At 33.5% G+C, this 20,417-nt stretch overlaps 2 protein-coding genes across 2 annotated transcripts; both read left to right on the forward strand.

Annotated features, from left to right (window-relative positions):
* The first annotated feature begins 4,303 nt into the window (after positions 1-4,303).
* On the forward strand, positions 4,304-6,217 carry LOC125203292 (carbonyl reductase [NADPH] 1-like). Its single transcript, XM_048101605.1, has 4 exons — positions 4,304-4,416; positions 4,858-5,116; positions 5,183-5,377; positions 5,459-6,217. Exons 1-4 carry the CDS (start codon positions 4,325-4,327, stop codon positions 5,852-5,854), a joined length of 942 nt encoding a protein of 313 aa, XP_047957562.1. The 5' UTR covers positions 4,304-4,324; the 3' UTR covers positions 5,855-6,217.
* Positions 6,218-8,035: 1,818 nt separating this feature from the next.
* On the forward strand, positions 8,036-9,556 carry LOC125204932 (uncharacterized protein At4g14100-like). Its single transcript, XM_048103705.1, has 2 exons — positions 8,036-8,480; positions 9,215-9,556. Exons 1-2 carry the CDS (start codon positions 8,036-8,038, stop codon positions 9,367-9,369), a joined length of 600 nt encoding a protein of 199 aa, XP_047959662.1. The 3' UTR covers positions 9,370-9,556.
* Positions 9,557-20,417: the final 10,861 nt, after the last annotated feature.

Genomic DNA, 20,417 nt, shown 5'->3' on the forward strand with positions numbered 1-20,417 from the left:
TTAGATGACATTATTTTTATAGCAAAGTCATACTTCCTCCGTCCAAAAAAAATAGTTTCATTTGTGTTGACATGGATTTTATTGAAAAATTAGTAAAGTAAGAAAGATAAAAGAAAAAGTGGGTAAAATACGAGAGAAGAGAGAAAAAGTGAGTAAAGTATGAGTGATAAACTTTCCATTTCTAGAAATTAGACTACTTTTTGTGGACATCCTAAAGTGGCAAAATGAGACTATTTTTTGTGGATTGATGGAGTATTAGGGCATCCATAATGGGGCGGAGGGATAACCCGCCCGATGCATCCTCCACGGACGATGAACCATTTTTTGCATCCTCCGCCCCATTGCGGGGATAAGGAGGATAGGTCCGGACGATGCACACATTTTTATTTTTTTTAATTTCTCATATTTGTATCACCACATTTTTACTTCATTTCACACCTTTCACTCCACTCTTTTCCTCATCTCAATTTCCATTCTTCCTATCTTCTCAGCGTTGTAACTTTTTTTAAACTAAGTAAACGTAAGATTTTCCTTTAATTTGTGGTGTTTTTGTATTTATTTTGCTAATAACTTATTTCCATTCACTTTTCTTAATATTTCTTAAAACTCGTGCCGTCCATAAATGAGACTTCTAATTACGGACGGAGGGAGTATCAAATAGTAGCTAAAATTATACGATGAGCAGGCGCCCCATTGCAAATAAATGAGGCGGATGATAATATATTGTTGTGGCAGAGTATAGGGCGCCTTATAGGGCGAGCTATAGAGCACTCCATTGTGGATGCTCTTAGTAATCATAACTATAAGTAGGCGTGGAATTGATATTGCTAGATAATTGAAGAACAAATAAACGTGGTATTAAATGTAACAATAAAGAAAAATGTCAATGGTGAGTAGAATGGTAATTGCTGAGGAGACATCTGAAATGTCACGTCACTCATTTTCTGTTAGGGGAACACACGTCCTTTACCGATATGGGAGCGACACATTTTTGTTCTCAAACACACTTCATTTCTGAGGTGAGTTTCTGTTTCATCACATTTTTATTTGATCTTTCGAATTTATTATCCAGTCTATAAAAAATAGATAAAATAAATATTAGTACAAATTTTAATGTACAACTAATAAAATAAGAGAGAAATCAATCAAAAATAAAAAATAAAATAAGAGAGATTTAGGAAAAAAATGGTGAAAATAATATTAGTGGTTTGTGTGGTTCAAATTTAAAATAATATTTACGGTTAATATTTGTTTAGAACATTTCATATTTAAAATTGGTTTAATTTTGGTAAAATTAGTTAATTTTTATGGAAGGTGGTAGTAATTAGTTTGTCGGATTTTTGCGATGATGGTAAGTTTGACAAAAGAACATAGCTTGGATTTTTTTTATCGTTTGATTGCCGTTTTTTTCTTTTCTGATTAATTTGCTTGAATGCTATGACTTCTTTATTTAATCGTCCGATTTTTTACTTCAGCATTTTATTTTATATAAATTTTTGAATTTTGATTCAACTTCTTTAATTAATTTGTTCTTGTTCATTTTATTTTTCTACTTTGAATTGAGATCTTATATAAAATTTTTGAAATTTTTTTGAAGCAGCAAATTACACAACTTGGCGGAGGCAATAAGGTTCGACTCATTTCAGCGGCGTTTTTTTATTTCTGATTTTTGTTCCTTCTCAGTATAATTCTTTATTAATTAATTCAAATCTTTAACAAATAATTTATGTTAGTTAATACTCCATATTCGTATAAAACTTGTAAATATTTTATCACTATCAACTATTTTATCTTTTGTAGTTGTTACTAAATATTTCCATTTTCATTTTTTTTAATATTGAAACTTATTTCAAATAACTTTTCTTATCTTTCAAAATGTTTTACTTTATTACGTATTAGTATTATATTTAAAAAATGAGAGTTGTGTTATAGGAAAACTCAATCTTATTGCTGAACCACAGAATGACAGAACCACACCCAGAGGTCATTTTTAGACAATATGAAGGTCATTCTTAGTCTATTTTATGTCATGATAGTAAACATGACCTAAAATGATCTAAAAATGACATTTGTATTTTTTAAATCCGGATTTTATACAATGACATAAAACAAACTAAGCATGACCTAAAACAAACTAACAATGTCTTACAATGACCTAAAACAAGCTAACCATGACGGGTTCAATAGTTCGGTCTTTAAAATTTGTTTGACATTGATTATAACCCTAAAAAATGATACTCCCTACGTCCCATAAAAATATGGATATTTAGGTCGACATCACGAGAATTAATGCACAATTGGTAAGTAAGAGATAGATAGAAATAAAAAGTAATTATAGTGTTGTTAGTGGAGAATGTGACCTACCTTATTAGAGAGAAGGAAGTTACTAAAAGTAGAAAGAGATATTTTTATGGGACATCCAAACTGGAAAATGTTCTTATTTTTATGGAGCGGATGGAGTATGTTGGATTTTAAAGCTCTAAGTCTCTGCAGATATCGTACTCCCGAATTAAAATGTCTGGATCCGCCACTCCTTATCGACTCATATTTAGGTAGAATTTGATTTTTTTTTCTTGGCAGTGGTGAAAATGAAGAATTAGTTGTCGAGATGAAAAATCAATGATTGAAATTGGAATTCAAGAGAGCTTGTTTAATTATAAGTTATGGATCAAATATTCATTAATTAATTAGAATTAAATAAAAACAATTAAGAGAATGTTAATTTATCTAATTTAATTGGACATTTGGACATAAGGGTATTTTTGTCCTTTGTGATTTGTATTCATTGAAACAATTTTACTTATCAAACAATATTATACAAACTCTATCTTAACATCATCTTACTTTAGTCCCAAAAGTCCGATCTCTATTACTTCCTCCGTTCACTCATAGTTGAATTGTTTTTCCATTTTGTAAAATTTCCTCCTAGTTGAGTCAATTCCAAATCGCAATTTTTCTCACTTCTTCTTTATTCATTTTCTATTCTATTCTCTCTATTTTTTTTTCTCACTCTTACTTTTTTAATATATTAATTTAACACACTAAATATTCATTTCTTAAACTCACTGCAAAAAGGTTCGACGAGGGAAAGAAGAGAGTATTTTTCTTGCTATATCTAATATTGATTAGATGTAGAACTAGCTTTTTGACAGATTCACCTAAACTTTGCGATCAGGTTTAACACATGGGAATATACTGGAACTTTGATTCACAATTCCCATTTTAGTCGAAAGTCACTTCTGGCATCCGACTTTATTTTATGGACGCTGATCTTGGCTATCATATTAAATAATATTAATAATGAAAATTACATATACAGGTTTTGTTGATAGTGAAAAAATAACTGGAATTCCACCCCAAAGCGCAGGTGCTCCTCTTTCACCGAAGACGACAGCTCCTCGCTTGTAGAGATCCGTCAGCGCCTTTGATTCTACCCAAACCAGCTCTCCGCTTGCTGATCCGCCCACCAACTCCCCGCAATCGACTCCGTTAAACACTACACTAACTCAAGCAAGCGGGAGTCATTTATGTGCCCTTCAGCGGGGGATCGATAGGAGTGATGCCTGCGCAGAGGTGAGGAATTATATGGTTGGATTGGAGGAGCAGCGGCGCCGAATTAAACACCAAGAGAAGCTGTGAGCAGGAGCGGCGGCGGAGGAGGGTGGTGGAGTGGAAGGGAAAGAAGGTGTCGACACAAGGAGAGAAGAGGGCGTTGTGAGAGAGAGACAAGAAAAATATAAAATATTCTAAATAAACATCTAATCAAAATAGTTTAAATTAATTTTAACGGTTTTGTCTAATAAGGATTAAATCTGGCCCATTTTTAAATGCGAGGGACCAAATAATTAAAAAGATAATGTTCATGACCAAATTGATAAAACGGTAGGATCACTTTTAGCCTTTACCCTAGGCAAAAAAATAAAAAAAATAAAAAATAAAAATTGGGGGTTTGCGGCCCATCCCGTCACGCATAACCCTGAGCCGGGCCGGACCTCGTGAGCGGCTCAGGGACGCAACTGCGGTCCCGGGACCGGTCCAGGCCGTGACTCTCCTCTGTCTAACCCTGATCCCGGGCCGGGACTCGCGATTTGCGGCTCGGCCCCTAGCATTGGGGATGCTCTAAAGGAGTGGGCCGAAATACAATTGGGCCATAAATATCACAATATTAGAAATAGAAAAAAATGTTTACCACGTGGCTTGTGAGTGTCCAAACATGAGACCCGAGTATGATGGCTCCCTCCAACTTTGCCGGGAAAACAAAACAAATACTCACCTCATTTCTTGTAGTTAAAAAAACAGAAAACGAGAATCAATCTAATCTATTATGGATAAAAAAGAAAAGGCAAAAGAGAAAAAGGAAAAGAGGCGCCAAGAGATCTCTCTCCTCCGTACAATCCCTTACACCGATCATCAAAGGTACCTATCCTCAAATTTACACATTCCTTTATATTACTATTTAAAATCTTGAAATTTATATGTGAGTTTCATGTTAACACACATTTTATTATTGCGTTGTTGTACTATTCAATTGATCATTGATCTTGATTTAGTGACATTTAACAAGTGTGAGTGTTACCTTGAGCTAGCATTGAATGATTGTTACTAGAGGATCTTCAATTTTATACTCTTTTGCAGCTTTCCTTTCCATTTCTTGATTTCAATTGGAAATTACTTATCAATGTATTTTTATGAGATTGATCAAAAATTTTAATATGTAATTGTTACGGACTCAATTCCCATTGTGAGAACAACTGGTGTGAGGTGTATAGACTAAATGGACTTTCTCTCCTAACAACAGACTAGTCTTTTGGGATGAGTTCTCCTGTTTATCAGTAATGCTTAGAATTGCTTGTTCAGATGGTGGACCTCGGAAACGATAGCTGTGGTGACCGGTGCAAATAGGGGGATCGGGTTTGAGATAGTGCGCCAGCTCGCTTTGCACGAGATCACAGTCATCCTCACATCACGAGAGACGGGCGTTGGACAAGAAGCGGCAAAGGTCTTGCAAGAAGGAGGTTTGAATGTAGTGTTTCACCAACTAGACATCACAGACCCTCCATCAATCCAATCATTTGTTCAATGGCTCAAGCAAGAATATGATGGTGTAGACATATTGGTATATTGCCTCCTCTCTCCCTTCACTCTCATCCTTTGTTTTCATTGATAATGTGAGAATTTGTAGATAAACAATGCTGGAGTGAATTACAATGCTGGGTCAGACAACTCTGTGGAAAAAGCTGAGCAAGTTATCCAGACAAACTATTTTGGCACCAAAAATATGATCAAGGCAATGGTTCCTCTTATGAGGCCTTCCGAGCAAGGTGGCCGGATCGTCAATGTCAGTTCCAAATTGGGAAGGCTCAGCGGGAGAAGAAATGTAAGCTTGTTTATAATCAGATCAACGATTCAGATTCTCTGATATGGCCTTATTGTTTGTGTTGGTGTTGGTGTTGTGTAGAGAATTGAAAATGCTGAAGTAAGAAAAAAGCTCGAAAACGAGGAGTTGCTGTCTGAGGAGTTGATTGATGAAATGATGGATACATTCTTGAAGCAAGTAAATGATGGGAGTTGGAAAGAAGGTGGATGGCCTAATGTGTTTACAGACTATTCTTTGTCCAAACTGGCGGTTAATACGTACACAAGGCTGATGGCGAGGGAGTTTGCTAGTCGGCCAGAAGGCCAGAAGATATACATCAATTGCTACTGCCCCGGGTGGGTGAGGACTGCTATGACTAGCTGGGCTGGACACATTAGTATCGAGGAAGGAGCTGACACAGCCGTGTGGCTCGCCTTGCTTCCTGATCAGTTTGTGACTGGCAAGTTCTTCTCCGAGAGGCGGGAGATCAATTTCTGAGGTACAAGATGTTGTTCTATGAGCTACATTTGTGTTGCACCGGTTCCCACGTATCGTTAGTATTGAGGGAAACAGGCATGGAGCATTGATGGTATATAGTATGTCTGTTTGTGTTTAAAAAAAACTGGAAATTTGCTGACTGATTTGCATTATGGGAAGAGTTCGGAGAATGAACAAGAGCAACATCGTTCATCTGCGTTGTTTCTGTTTGTTCTAATATTGGAACTGGCTTGCTTTTGCTTTCGGAATATGATACAAGAACAGTCATTTACAACAAGAACAGTAGATTTTTGGGTAGCTTTTTTTGTTTTTGATACTAAGATTTGGTTTTGCAATTGATAGAAGTTTATTACTGAGGCTATGTTGGTGAGTTTTGGTTTATTATGCTTGCTTGAGTAACTTCAGAAGGTGGAATCAAATGAAGAAGAGTAAAATGACATAAATATATGTTGCTAAATGACATAATAATATCATTAGATAGAGTAGAGTTACAATATAAGCAATCACACCAACAAGTATAATCTAAAATGGCATAGCAATATCATTGGATATAGTAGTAATTAATTTCAACAATCAGTATATTCAAGAATGCAAAAAATAAAATTCAACATTTTAGGTAAATGTCCATAATTTCTTGGAATGAGAATCCAGTATCATTCATTTCGCCCTTTTTTAAAGTAATATTGGTGAAAATAATAATCAATGAGAGAAAGTAATATTGGCATTTACATTTTCAGAGCTCTCTCTCTTGCAAATCACGTTCTCTCTTTATCAATCTAAGAAATTCTCGGTGACACAATTATTTTACCCGCCTCATCAAAATTAGACACACATTCGAGAAATACACCTTGTCTTAGCCTAACTAATACTCCCTCCGTTTCATAGTAATGAAGACGTTTCTTTTCGGCACAGAGATTAAGAAAAATTGTGTTAGATGAGTTAAATAAAGAGAGAGTAAAGTGATAAATGAAAAATGTAGAAAGATGAAGAGAAAATAATGTAAAAGAGAATAAAATAGGTTTCCAAAAATGTGAACGTACCAAAATGACAAAATGACTCTATTACTATGTAACATAGGGAATACTTTTTGTCCACCATCTAATCAGTCATTTTGCTATTTTGGATTATCCACGATTTATAAAACCATTTAATTTTTTCCACTTTTAGTATGCGGACCTCACATTCCACGAATTTTTTATATTCACAATTCATTATAATACTAATTCTCATTTTGTCCCATTAAAAAATAAAACGTTTTCCTTTTTGGGTTGTCCCATTAAAAATGAAACGTTTCCTAAAATATTAATAACTTTATCTCCATTTTTCCACCTCTCTTACTTTACTCTCTTTTCTTTAACTCACAAAACAACACTATATAAAATCCGGTTCCGAAAAGCAAACGTTTCATATTTATTGGGACGGAGGGGAGTATTAGAAATGAGTCACACATTCCACTCACTTTCTCCCTTTATTTTTTCACAACGTCAAATACTTTCTTAAAACTCGTGTCAAGTCAAAAAGGGTTCTTTAAATGGTGGATGGAGGGAGTATCCTGTAGTACTCCACTATATTCCTAATTACTCCATCTGTTCCCATAATAAGAGTCACATTTGGCTATTTCAAAAAATTATATTTCACTTATGCAATAAATGGTACGTAGGTCTCACATTCCACTAACTCACTTTACTCACATTTTTTGTATTAATACTCCCTCCGTCCCAACTAAGTTGAGTCAAAATTTTTGACCATAGAGATTAAGAAATTGTGTTGAAAACTATGAGAAATGAATAAAGTAGGAAAGATAAAAGAAAGAACAAAATATGTGATAGAATAAAATAAGAGTAATTAGATGTTTTGTTTTTAGTTAAAAAAGAAAATGACTCATTTTAGTTGAGACATCCCAAAAAGAAATACGACTTAAATTACAGGAGGGAGTATAAAAAAATGAGCTTCATATATTCCATTTACTATTCATCCGACTCAATATCTTTTACTTACCTTTTTTAAAATTCGTGCCGATACCAAATATGCAAATTGGAACTGTCCTTTTTTTTTTACTCTCTCGTCCATAGAAAGAGAAAAATATTATCCTATGAGTATTTCGCGAAAAGGAAAATATGAGATGAGGGCGAGGGAGTATATAAAGTTAATTTATAAAAAATGTGATCATATCCATCGAGTATGAAACTCAGTCCTCTCATTTCCCTCTTTCTCTCACTCGTCTCTCTTATCCAATCGGAGCCGACGCCCAAGCCATGGCCGCCGCAGTTCCACTCGATGCTCATGCTGAACACCAGCGTGGGGACGCTGCAGATCAACGACCTCTGGTACGACTGGCCGAATGGCCGCAACGTCAACATCATCTATAAACAACTCGGAGAAATCTTGTACGATGTGGAGTGGAACAACGGCACCTCCTACTACTACACGCTCGATTCTACCAAGCAATGCACCACCGTGGATTTTGGGGTGGGGATTCCCCGCCCCGATTTTCTCGACGGCGCCAACTACTTGGGGCAGCACTATAGGGATGGCTTCCTCTGCCATTTGTGGGAGAAGGTTGACTTCATCTGGTACTATGAGGATGTTCTCACTCGTAGGCCTGTTGCTTGGGATTTCTACTCAGGTATGTATTCTAATACTAACAAATTTAATGTTGCTTACACTATGTTCAACTCGGTGTGGCAAATCATGTCCGTTGGATCGTTATTGGATTAATCTGACCTAATAACGGTAAAACACTAACACGTATTGTTAAGAAAACCTCAAATCCGAACTGCTATCCTCAAACCTGAACACAACACGAACCATCTTGGATCAACACGATACGATAAGTAACTTAAGTATAAAAAAATTCAGACTTCAAAAATCAAAATTCACATTTCACTCATGTTGCGTGTCCTAATTCAAATTTAAAAATAATAAAAAATTTTGGTGTTCTTAACGGGTCGACCCAATAAGGACACGAACCAGGGACGAATCTAAGAATTAAACTTAAGAGGGGCAAAAATATATATAAACAAAAAAATTGAAGAATTGAGAAGGGGCATTTAAGAAGGAATCCAAATAAATATTCAAAATTGAAGAAAAATTAGTATAGAAGTAAATTTTTGAGCAGGGGCAATTGCCCCACTACAATTGCATGTACATCCGCCCCTGACACGAACTCAATAAGCTTTGACCCAAATCTATTAATTCCACTTGTGTTTGACTATCGTGTCGCCAAAAATTGCCAGCCCTAGTTGAAACCCTGTTATTGTCCCATGTTGACTTGATGGTGGTCATGTGTTATTTATTTGTAAATTCTTGGATAACTCTACTGGAAAAAATGTATTTACAATTTAGAGATGGGTTTTGTAGGGATGACGTTACAAGTGATGACATTCGAGGTGGGGAAAGTGCTTGACAAGTCCAACTGGCAAGCCCCTGTTTACTGCTTTGAGGGCGCCGAGGTTAAGCAAGATCATCCTCTTCCCGAATCACCTTTTGGTTTAATGAGATTGAGAGATGTTTAGCTAGTGGAGCCTAGAGATATGGGCATCATTTGAGGAATTTATATTTTTTCGTTTATTTTGGAATTAGCTTCACAAATGTGGTGTTATGAATCGGTTATGGAAAGATTGCTCAAGAACAGCAAGAAACAACACACAAGGATTTCTCAAACTCTGCATTAATGAATTCTAAGCCATTGTTTGTCCTTAAGCACTTGAGAGTCTTTTCTGTTTTAAGCTGCATCTCCAATAGAACTTCTGAAAGGCTTGTGATTTTTCTTTCAAAATATAGATCCACACTTTCCTTGAATAGTCATCGATGATGGATAGGAAGTATTTTCCACCACCCATAGAGATGGTTTGAGCAGGCCCCCACAAATCCGAGTGGGCATAATAATCCATGATCTGCTTGGAAGAGTAAGTGCCCTGTGCTATAAGGGAGTTTCTACTTTTTCCCATAACACAATGTTCACAAACACTTGGCCTTATGGGGCTGTCAATCTGGATAACACCTTTCTTGATCAGCTCTTTCATACCATTCTCACCAATGTGCCCAAGCCTCCTATGCCATTTCTCAAAACCTGCCTTCTCCACTACATTCAAAGAGCCAACAACTGCTTCTGCATCTAGATAGTAGAGGCTATTCTTCCTCCTGGCCCTCATCACATCAATACCTCCCTTTGACACTACCATTTGCTCCTTTTCAGAAATAATCTTGAAGCCCTTTGATTCTAGAATCCCAACAGATATAAGGTTCCTTTTAATGTCAGGAATATACCTGACTTCGGTGATGACCTTGATTGCTCCAGTGTCTGTCTTTAGCTTGATGTTTCCAATCCCTTTGACAACACATACTTGATCGTTCCCGAGCATGACATAACCAGTTGCCTCATGAAAGTCTTCAAACCACTCCTTGCATGAACAAATATGAAAACTACATCCGGAATCCATGATCCAGACCTTTTCTATTCCCTTGCAAATTACATTCAAGACTTGTGCTGGTTCTGCCTCAAGAGCCAAATCGGCTTGATTCTGGGGTCCCTCCGCCTGTTTCTTATTCCAAGAAAAACAATATTTCTTCAAATGTCCAGGTTTCTTGCAGTAATGATAGCTTCTAGTCTCCTTTGCACCATCAATGGGTGGTTTCTGTTGTGATTTGAAACCAACCGCTGCCTTCTTCCTTTTTCCTTTGAAGCCCTTAACATTAAGAGCCTGATTGTTCCCCTCCATGGGGGTAGTAGAGGATTTCTCAAGTTCCTTCGAACGCAAAGCACACTAAACCTCTTCATACGTTATTCCTGATTCTGCATTCCGGCCAAACAGCATGGCGTCCTTTAGGTGTTGATATGCCTTCGGGAGAGCATTGAGGAGAAGAATGGCCTTATCTTCATTCTTCATTGGACCATCGACATTCTCCAAATCATCGAGATTCTTGCTGAAATCATCGATCTGTTCCGCAAAGGACTGATCCTCAAGAATCTTATAGGAGAATAATCGCTGCTTCATGTATAGCTGGTTAGCAAGCGATTTAGTTATGTACAAACTTTCTAGCTTTACCCAGACTCCATAGGCCGTGGTTTCCTTTGATACCTCACGCAAAACCTTGTCAGTTAGGTTGAGGACGATGGCGCTATGAGCTTTCTTGAACATCTCCTTCTTCTTCTTTACATCAGCTTCGTCGATCTCTGTTCGCTCTGCTGAATTGCTTCCTCAAGACCTTGCTGGATCAGCAGAGCCCTCATCTTGATCTGCCAGAGACCAAAATCATTTTTACCCGAGAACTTCTCGGCCTCATATCTCGTTGTCGCCATCGTCGAAAGCTCCGCTTCCCACAGACGGCGCCACTTGCTATGAATCGGCTATGGAAAGATTGCTCAAGAACAGCAAGAAACAACACACAAGGATTTAACGTGGTTCGATCGAATGATCTACATCCACGGGCGAAGAACAGATGTGATTCTTTATTGATGATGATTTACAGAGATTACAAACAACAAGGGAGCTCAACATGTAACATCCCGAATTTCCGAACCCTAATTATAGAGGCCTAGAATTTATTATTGATGACGTGGGAGATGTGAATTATTTGATAAGTGAATTTATTGCATGAGTTTCTTTGACTGGGAAGTTTGAAAAGTCAAAAATTTGTTGACTATGTGATGTGGCATGTGATTTATTAAATTATGAGGTGAATTAATTGTTTAAAGGTAAGTGAGAATATTAGAGAAAATTTCCATAAATACTAGCCACCTAATTCTCATGATTTTCGAACCCCCTTGATTTTTGAAGGAGGAATTCTATTTTTCCGGATTTAATTTAATTCTTGGGATATTTATCCAAATTTAATCCAAAATCCAATTATTCCTTATTTTAATGAGAAAATCGACACCCCCTTATTTAATAGTGATTTTCGAAAATCACTATGTTGGGAAGGAAATAATATTTTGCTTATTTTATTGGTTCCTTATTTGATTTCCTTCCATACCTAGAATTTAAAATTTTCTACCAAATCTTTCCATACCTTAAGAGATCTTGCCATATCTTATTTTAGTGAATATCAAAAATTCATGCCTTATTTAAAAGGCATAGAAACGCCTATTTCCAATCCCTAATTGGGGGAATTCTTAATTTTTATTTTGCTCCGTGATATTTTATTCTACTCCGTAAAATATACTAAAACAAAGTCTTGGCTATTTTAAAAGCCTAATTTTCGAAAATTAGGGGATTTTGCCCTAGAGTCTATTTTTGTTAATTCTTCTTCTCCACTCCACAATATTATTTTATTTAATTGTGGAGAATAAAATCTTACCAAGTATTCTATCTTAATTACCTAAAGATCTTGTTGAGCACTATAAATAGGAGAACTCCTAAACCTAACCCTAGAATTTTCGCCCCCCACCCCTACTACACACCTCCCTCTCCTTCTTCACTCTCTCCAATTTTTCTTCTCCTATTCTCCAATACTTTGTCATCTTTTGAAGAAGAATTGAAGTTCAACCCAAGAATCTTGAAGAACCAAGGCTAATACTTAATTTCTACCGTTCGTTTTTCTCAATAAGGTATTCTTATATTTAATCCCCTTTTTTCCACTCGATTCCTCTTCTTTCTAACCGATTAATCGGTCTTCTTGAACCCTCATGCATCTTGTTTGAGTGAAAGTGGGATAAAAGGGATATGTGAATAAATATGCATGTGGTGTGTGTGGGCGTGCGTGTGTGTGCGTGCGTGTAGGCGTGCGTGTGTGTGTGTGTGTTGTGTGTTGGCAAATATTCTTGTATGACATATGTTGACGTTAGACCTAGAGTTGAGATGAGAATGGAACTTTTGTGATGAACATGGCTTTGATTAATGTGTTAAGATAAATCGATGGGAAAAAGGGAAGGTGTTGAGACATGCATGAGTTAGGAGTTTGTGTTGAACCTGATTTGTGATATGTGCCTATGTGATTAAAAGGTGAAACCTCGGTTGCGAAGCCGGATAACGGAAAAGCGAACTACTTGAAATCTAAGCAGTCGAGGTGGGCTTTACTCTTAAAACTCTCTTTTATTTTGTCAAAAAATATTGATTGGTGTTATAAGGGTGGTTTAACTGTTATGCCATGCCTATGTTTGTTTTATTGTGATATTGTGTGTCTGATGCCTAGTTTGTGAGTTCGCTCCATTGGGCTATAGGGCTATGGATATGATTATACGAAATCGGGTCTGAGTATGGGCCGCAAACCCTACCAGGCTGTGTACACGATGGGATCGGGAGTCGTCCTTGCTAGTCGGCCGGTCTCGTGGGCGAAAAGTGTGGCCACACTTTCGTCGCACCATGGAAATATTGTGATTGTGATTGTGATTGTGGAAACTTATGAGAAAATGGGGAGTTATTTTGACTGGCCACTCTAATGAAATATATTTTGTGATACTCGTGATATTCTTTATAACTGCTTAAAACCCGAGTTCACTATGGTAAGGGTGGCATAACTTATCTATTAAAATGTTTTTGCTACGAGTTCACTGAGTATTTCAAAATACTCAGCCCTGCATGTGATTTCCGTATGTGCAGGTTGAATGACGACGAGCGGTGGCGGGTGTTGAGCTTGTTAACTAATTAAGATGGATAATTTGAACTTCAAGTTTAGTTGTGTCTTCATACATAGCTGCTCTTTTTCTCTTGGTCGTCTTCCGCTGAGTTTTCGATACACTTTAGTGTTGTTATGGATATTTTGCACTTATTTATTTTGGGTTTTTGGCCTTAGGCTTTTTTTGAGGATTTTATCTTGGAAATCATGTCATACTCTTGAGATTTTGCTCGTTATTTATGATACCTTCCTATTTCTTATTTAAGCTTCTAGGATAAGTTGTTGTTTTATTGCTCTGATGTTTCCTTTAAATGCTTTGGTCAAAACTCTTTAAATGAAACCCTAGCCTATATTTACTTCTTTAGAGTCCGTTTGGGTAGCAGTCCCCGCATTTATTGTACCCTAAGAGGGCGGGCTGTTACACAACAACTCGACTCTGAATCTCACACCTCTAATCTAACTTTTTCCCCAAAGTTAATCAAGTGAAGAAACCCTAATCTGATGTTGAATATAACGAGAAGAGAACACGTGAATTATTTGAGTGCAAATTGGGCTTCCACATTTATATACTGACGTGGCAGCTCATCTCCTCAGCTCGTGGTCCCAGCTAGAGGCGCGCTTCAACAAACCGCTTCCATTCTCAAGTTAGCCGTTGCACTTGAATTCCAGCTGTTGATCCGGGTGATCAACATCAGATGGCTCAGATGCATGGTTACCCTTTATCATGTGGATTGGGGAGTTTTATTTAGATTTCTGTTTCGTGAGGGATGCATAAGCGTTTCGTGTCTCATTAATTGGAGATGCATAAGGATTATGCATCACACATATGGCCATATGAGCGTAAGAGACATGCATGTCTATCACATAAAAATTAGCGATTTTTGCTTTTCTCCCTAATATGTGCCTTCAATCAATGAGATAGTGTTTTTCACTGAGCAGAGATCTAAACAAAAAGCTTTCTAATTTTAGAAACTAATTTCCGTAATCTACCGAAATTAGAACTGAACCGGTATTGTATCTTCTCGTGTTACAAGAAGGCCTAATTATTTATCTAAGGTTTTTTACGAAATCCAGATTTGCAAATTTAGATTGTTAGCATATCTCCACTTTCTGCATTTTATTCGCTTATCTCCAATTCCTCCAAATAATTGCCACCGTGCCACAATTATCATACACTCACATTTCATTAAAAGTATTGAACTCAAGTATTTCATTAATTTTTGTACTTACCTACGTACTGATTTCTTAAAACTCAGATCCCAAACGAGACAGTTAACGGCGAACGGAGGGAGGCGTGGTATTATTCATTTTATTCAAAAATAACTTATTTAATGTATTTTTTCCACATTATAATATTATGTTTATATAAGCCTTTTCTATTATTTAACCTTTTTAAATCATAGAATTCAATTAATATTTTATCACTATTATTGTGGTATATTGAGAAAATTACGTAATGCAATAATATATTGAACGGAGGACAAATCAAATAAAGTAAAGTAAATTATAATAAAAAAAAGGGAAAAGCTAAGTGACCACATTATGTACAACCATAAACTGGTTTAGTATGGAAAAAAAACGGTTTACTTATAATATCCGATTCAATTATAATCAAATTTACTTTAATGTCCTTTAGTTGGATTACCGCCTCTTAACTATTCCAACACAAATGGCGCCCATTTTTTCAGCTTCTCCCTCTCTTCCATTTCTTTTTTCATTTTTTTCCCCTAAGATTTACGATAGAGGTAATTAATAGGTTAGTAATGACACTGGCAACCATCCATTTAGTTTGTAAAAAGCATTCTATTATTATTGTTGAATAATAGATGAAAATTCAAATATTTAATTTAAACAATAGTATCACTTAATTAAATGACTCAATTTAATTAATTCTGTATTAGATTTAGTTGGATTTAGCTAAATTATATAACACACGCAATAAAACTTAACAAAACAATTTTATATTGGAATAACATATTTGAAATACAAGAAACCAAATTAAAAGATAAATAACAAAATTACAACAAGTAAATTAGTTAAGATTATAATTCCTCTTCTTATAAGTGTATTTTGATTGAATTTTTTAATGCACTTTGAGATCTAACATTGCAAATGTCAATCAGTAATTTAATTTCATTCATCCTTATTTTAGAAACTCGAATTAATTTATTATTGGAATAACTTAATTTTTCAATTTACCCCCCACCCACACTTAAAAACAAAACTTAATTTTCTAATGTACTTAAATTCTAATATCACAATAAATAAATAGATCAAACATAATTTCTCTCGTTGAGCTATTTTGGCAGTGAAAGAAATCCTATGACATTAGTGTTTAATAATACTGCAAAGCAAATTCTAATATCACAATAAATAAATAAATAAATATCACAATTAATAAATAGATCAAACATAATTTCTCTCGTTGAGCTATTTTGACAGTGAAAGAAATCCTATGACATTAATGTTTAATAATACTGCAAAGCAAATTCTAATATCACAATAAATAAATAAATATCACAATAAATAAATAGATCAAACATAATTTCTCTCGTTGAGCTATTTTGACAGTGAAAGAAATCCTATGACATTAGTGTTTAATAATACTGCAAAGCAAATAGATTGAATTATTCTCATCCAATATTGACGGATATGTAATGTTGTAAAATAGATGAATCAAGTAATGATTTGATTAAATATATTTTTAATCAAATTTTATTATCGATATTGATTACACACTCAAATTTTATCTCAGTAACTTTTAGATCTAATTTCCTTATATTGATAAATTGTGAATTTAGATTAAAAATACATTAAAGAAATCCTAATGATATTATTATTTGATTAAATATTTTTTAATTTACTTAAATTCTAATACAACAAATAAATAAGATTAAATAGTAAATTATTCTCATTGGAAAATTTTGTCAGTAAAAGAAATCATATGATATTAGTGTTTGATTAAATAATTTTTAATGGGCTTGAGATTTAATATTGCAAGATAAATAGATCAATTAGTGAATTGTTCTCATCCTACTATTTGGTTTGTAAAAGAGATACTAACGACTAGTCTTGATTGAGATCTAATGTTGCCAAATCGATTAATCAATTAGTGCTTGATTAAATGATTTTTTAATATACTAGAGATCTAAAATTGTAAAATTTAATTAGTGATTAATTTTCATCCAACGTTTTGATTTATTAGATAAATCCTAATGATATTATTATTTAATAAAATATTTTTTTAATTTACATGAGTTCTAATACCACAAGAAACAAATTGATCAAATAGTGAATTATTTTCATCGAATTTTTTTAGTAAAAGAAATCCTAATGGTGCAAAATATGACATTAGTGTTTGGCTAAACGTGCTTGAGATTTAATGTTGCAAAGTAAATCAATCAATTAGTGAATTGTTCTCATCCAACTATTTGGTTTATAAGTGAAATACTAATGAAGTAGTCTTGATAGATATCTAATGGTGCAAAATAGACAGAACAATTTGTGATTATACAATATAAAAGATTTGGAGTATTAATGTACTTGAGACTACTAACTTTTTCATTTAAGAAAAATCCTTCTATCGTTGTTATTTGATTAAATAATTTGTTTAATTTAATTGATTAATATAGATTAAATAGTAAATTATTATCACCAATTATTTTGTATGTAAAAGAAATCCTATAATATTAGTGTTTGATTAAAGACTTTATAACATGCTCGAGATTTAATATTACAAAATCAATATATCAATTAGTGAATTATTTTCATACGACGCATTCCAAATAAAAACACTCACCCAAATTGCATATATTTGCTATCAATAAAATCCAATATATAAATTAATAATTTTGAATCATCTTGCAAATATAATCAATGGGTTATTAACGAAAAGATTTTTTTATCATCTTGCTCATTTAATCAATGAGTTAATCAGTAAAAGATTTTTTTTTTATCATCTGGCTTATTTAATTAATCCAAATATATAACAATCTGTATATGGATAGATAGATTTATCACAATTAAGCAAAAATAAAATAAAATATAGACAGCTGTTTATTAGTGTATGAATATATTCTCCATTGGTTAGTAGAAGGAATGTTATGGAATAAGTTATGGACATTATTACTTATTACTAGTATATAAATACTTTATCCAAAAAAATGGGAAAACTGTTTTTTCACATTTTTTTTTGGTTGGTAGATTAAGTTATGGAAATTCTCATCTTTTAATTTCTACTAGTATATAAAAGTTTTCTCCAAATTCTCATACGGTGATAATGCTATTATAGAGTAAAAGTAATACTATTATCTCAAAATATTGTGGTTATATTAAAGATTTGTGTATTAAATTTTTTTTTTTTTTAATTGGAACTACAACATCTAATCAATGAACAACTTTAATTTAAATTTAAAGAGTAAGAAGAGAGGGAATTTTGATTTAAAAAATGAAAATTGAGGCTGAGGGTTAATAGAGTCATTTTAATTTGTCTACTAACTATAATGAATATTATAATAATATAATTATTGCTTTAATTTATTAATATAACCTTATGTGGTTGTCCATAATGTGGTTGTTTAGAATCACCATAAAAAAAACCGGCTGCTAAATTGGCAAATAACATAAAATTTCTCTTTTTCAAGCACTTATACATGGATGCTATGTTAGTAATCTTAAGGAATGGTGGTAATTAATTACAGTTAATAATTATGGTTTTTGTTAGTGCCGGCATTAATTGTAGCATTAACAATAATAAAGGGTTTGCATGAATATATTAGTATTTATATGATACTTTGAAGTATTTTACGCATATAAATTAGTATACTTTTTTTTTATGTTTAAAAAATATTGAAATGTTGAATAATTTTTATTAATTTTTATATTCCTGTCTATATAAATATGCAAGTGAATAATATATTATTTGATTTCTAGGAATGGTGGTAATTAAACACATACAAAGAAAGGGATTGGATGATTGCTCCAAAGTAGTAATACAATTATATCCATTATTTATGACAGCAGAATAATTAGGTAGATATATCTATACTAATCACCAAGCTCACCTAAATCTAACTGGGAGTTTACAAGGTTATTGCAAAATGACCAAATTTGAGAAGACCTCCTTTTAATGAGATTGTTTTTGAGTTTGCAGTGCTGCTTGACGCCATCAACGATTGCGCTTACGAAGCATTCGTTGCCAACGTTGGTTACGAGGTCTAAGCAGCAAGGATCCGTCACCGTTGCCTCTATTGGTACGTGAATTTCTTGACACAATGCTTCACCTAATATTTTCTTACACTCTTGTTTTATATTTTTGGAGCATTCATCTGAAGTTGCTTCCAATTCTCCCAAAATTGCTAGGATTAGTACCATCTTTAATACCGTGTTAGATATCGATCCCATGATTTTTTTCATTTGTGTTTTGATTTGAAAGATACTCTTTAATTTATAACAACGATCATTAATTTATCTCATTATTACCATCATTATGAGCTGAAACATACATGTATATTTATAACTGGCTTCAGTTACTATGCTATTAATTCGCATTATTTATTAATGATGGAATATGGTAATAAGATTTCTTTTCATTGAAACGTTAGAGCACTCCCAATGCTCTCCCTAAAAACTCCCTTATTTCTCCCTAACTCCTGCCACATCAGCGCCACATCAGCACCAAAATTTATCCATAGTTTTTAGCCAACTTTTAGCCAACTGCTCCAATGGTTTCTCCCTTATTTCTCCCTAACTCAACATTTCATTTTTACATCATTACTAATTTAATTGTTTTATTTTTGTATATAATAAAGCTAGCTAATTTATAAGACAAGACAAATAATAGTAATAAAGTTCGTTGTATTAAACACGAGTAAAAAATTACAACGACGAAAATTAAAAAAAAAAAAAAATAGGGGGGAAATTATTTTAAATTAATTATTAAATTTTAAATTTATAGGGGGGGAAATTAAAAAAAAAAACTATTTTTATCGCCGGATTATCGCCCACAGTGGTCGGCGATAATCCGGCGAATTTTCGGGATTCGGCGTTAATTCTACCGAATTAAAATTAACGCCGGATTATCGCCGATTCCTCCCCATTGCTGGCGAATTTTCGGCGATAATCGGCGATAAAACGCCGGATTTAACGCCGAGTGCATTGGGAGTGCTCTTAGATAGATATTTTCATAAGATATTGATAGTACTAGTAATGTGATTATAATTAGGGTAATGATAAATTTACTTCAGTGTAAATAGGTACATAATTGGGATAATTTTGTCATTTCTATAATTTTTATAAATAATGGAGTAGAATTTATCTATTTAAATTTTCTAAAATAATGGAATCACCTCCATGTTAATTAAGGAAGAGATAGTGATTAATTAATATTTTTTAAATATAAAATACTCATTTTTAAAAGTAAATTAAAAATAAAAATATTCACACAGTGATATAGTTTTGGATATACTCCAAAAGAAAAATAACGAAAAAGAAACAAAAACATAAAACATAAAAAGAAACAAGCAAAGAAAAATAACGAAAAATCAAAATAACAAAAACATAAAAAGATATCGCACAAGAGAATGTTTAATCATTATGACTAGTATATTATTTATTTTATAATTCCATTTTCAATAAGCAAAATGTTTAATTTTTTTAAATATTTTTTTCATATATTGAGATAATTGATTCTGTTGTTATTGTGTTAAACTGTTAATGATTTATATCACGATGATTTGTTTTAGAAAAAAAAAAAAAAAAAAAAAAAAAAAACACATCACATGTAGACAAAGAATACAACAAGAAATTAAACTATAAAATAATTAACTGAAAATTTATTTGGAAAAGCATATAGTATTACAATAAGTTATAATAAGAATGATTTACTTATATGACATTTTTTTTTAGTATGTTATAACAAAATAAAAATATAACATCTGCTTTGAGGTTGTTTTATTACTAAAAGTCATACTTTGACCATTGTGCAATATTTTGTAGAATTGGAACC

Source organism: Salvia hispanica, chromosome 2, assembly GCF_023119035.1.
Source record: "Salvia hispanica cultivar TCC Black 2014 chromosome 2, UniMelb_Shisp_WGS_1.0, whole genome shotgun sequence".
In the NCBI taxonomy this organism is placed as follows: Eukaryota; Viridiplantae; Streptophyta; class Magnoliopsida; order Lamiales; family Lamiaceae; genus Salvia; species Salvia hispanica.

What these genes read in the sequence shown, in the direction of transcription:
- LOC125203292 (XM_048101605.1), top strand. Translation starts at nt 4,325, where the DNA reads ATGGATAAAAAAGAAAAGGCAAAAGAGAAAAAGGAAAAGAGGCGCCAA. An exon ending in CCTTACACCGATCATCAAAG is followed by an intron (nt 4,417 to 4,857) that starts GTACCTATCCTC and finishes TTGCTTGTTCAG; the next exon opens with ATGGTGGACCTCGGAAACGA. An exon ending in ATGATGGTGTAGACATATTG is followed by an intron (nt 5,117 to 5,182) that starts GTATATTGCCTC and finishes GAGAATTTGTAG; the next exon opens with ATAAACAATGCTGGAGTGAA.
- LOC125204932 (XM_048103705.1), top strand. Translation starts at nt 8,036, where the DNA reads ATGAAACTCAGTCCTCTCATTTCCCTCTTTCTCTCACTCGTCTCTCTT. An exon ending in TGCTTGGGATTTCTACTCAG is followed by an intron (nt 8,481 to 9,214) that starts GTATGTATTCTA and finishes TGGGTTTTGTAG; the next exon opens with GGATGACGTTACAAGTGATG.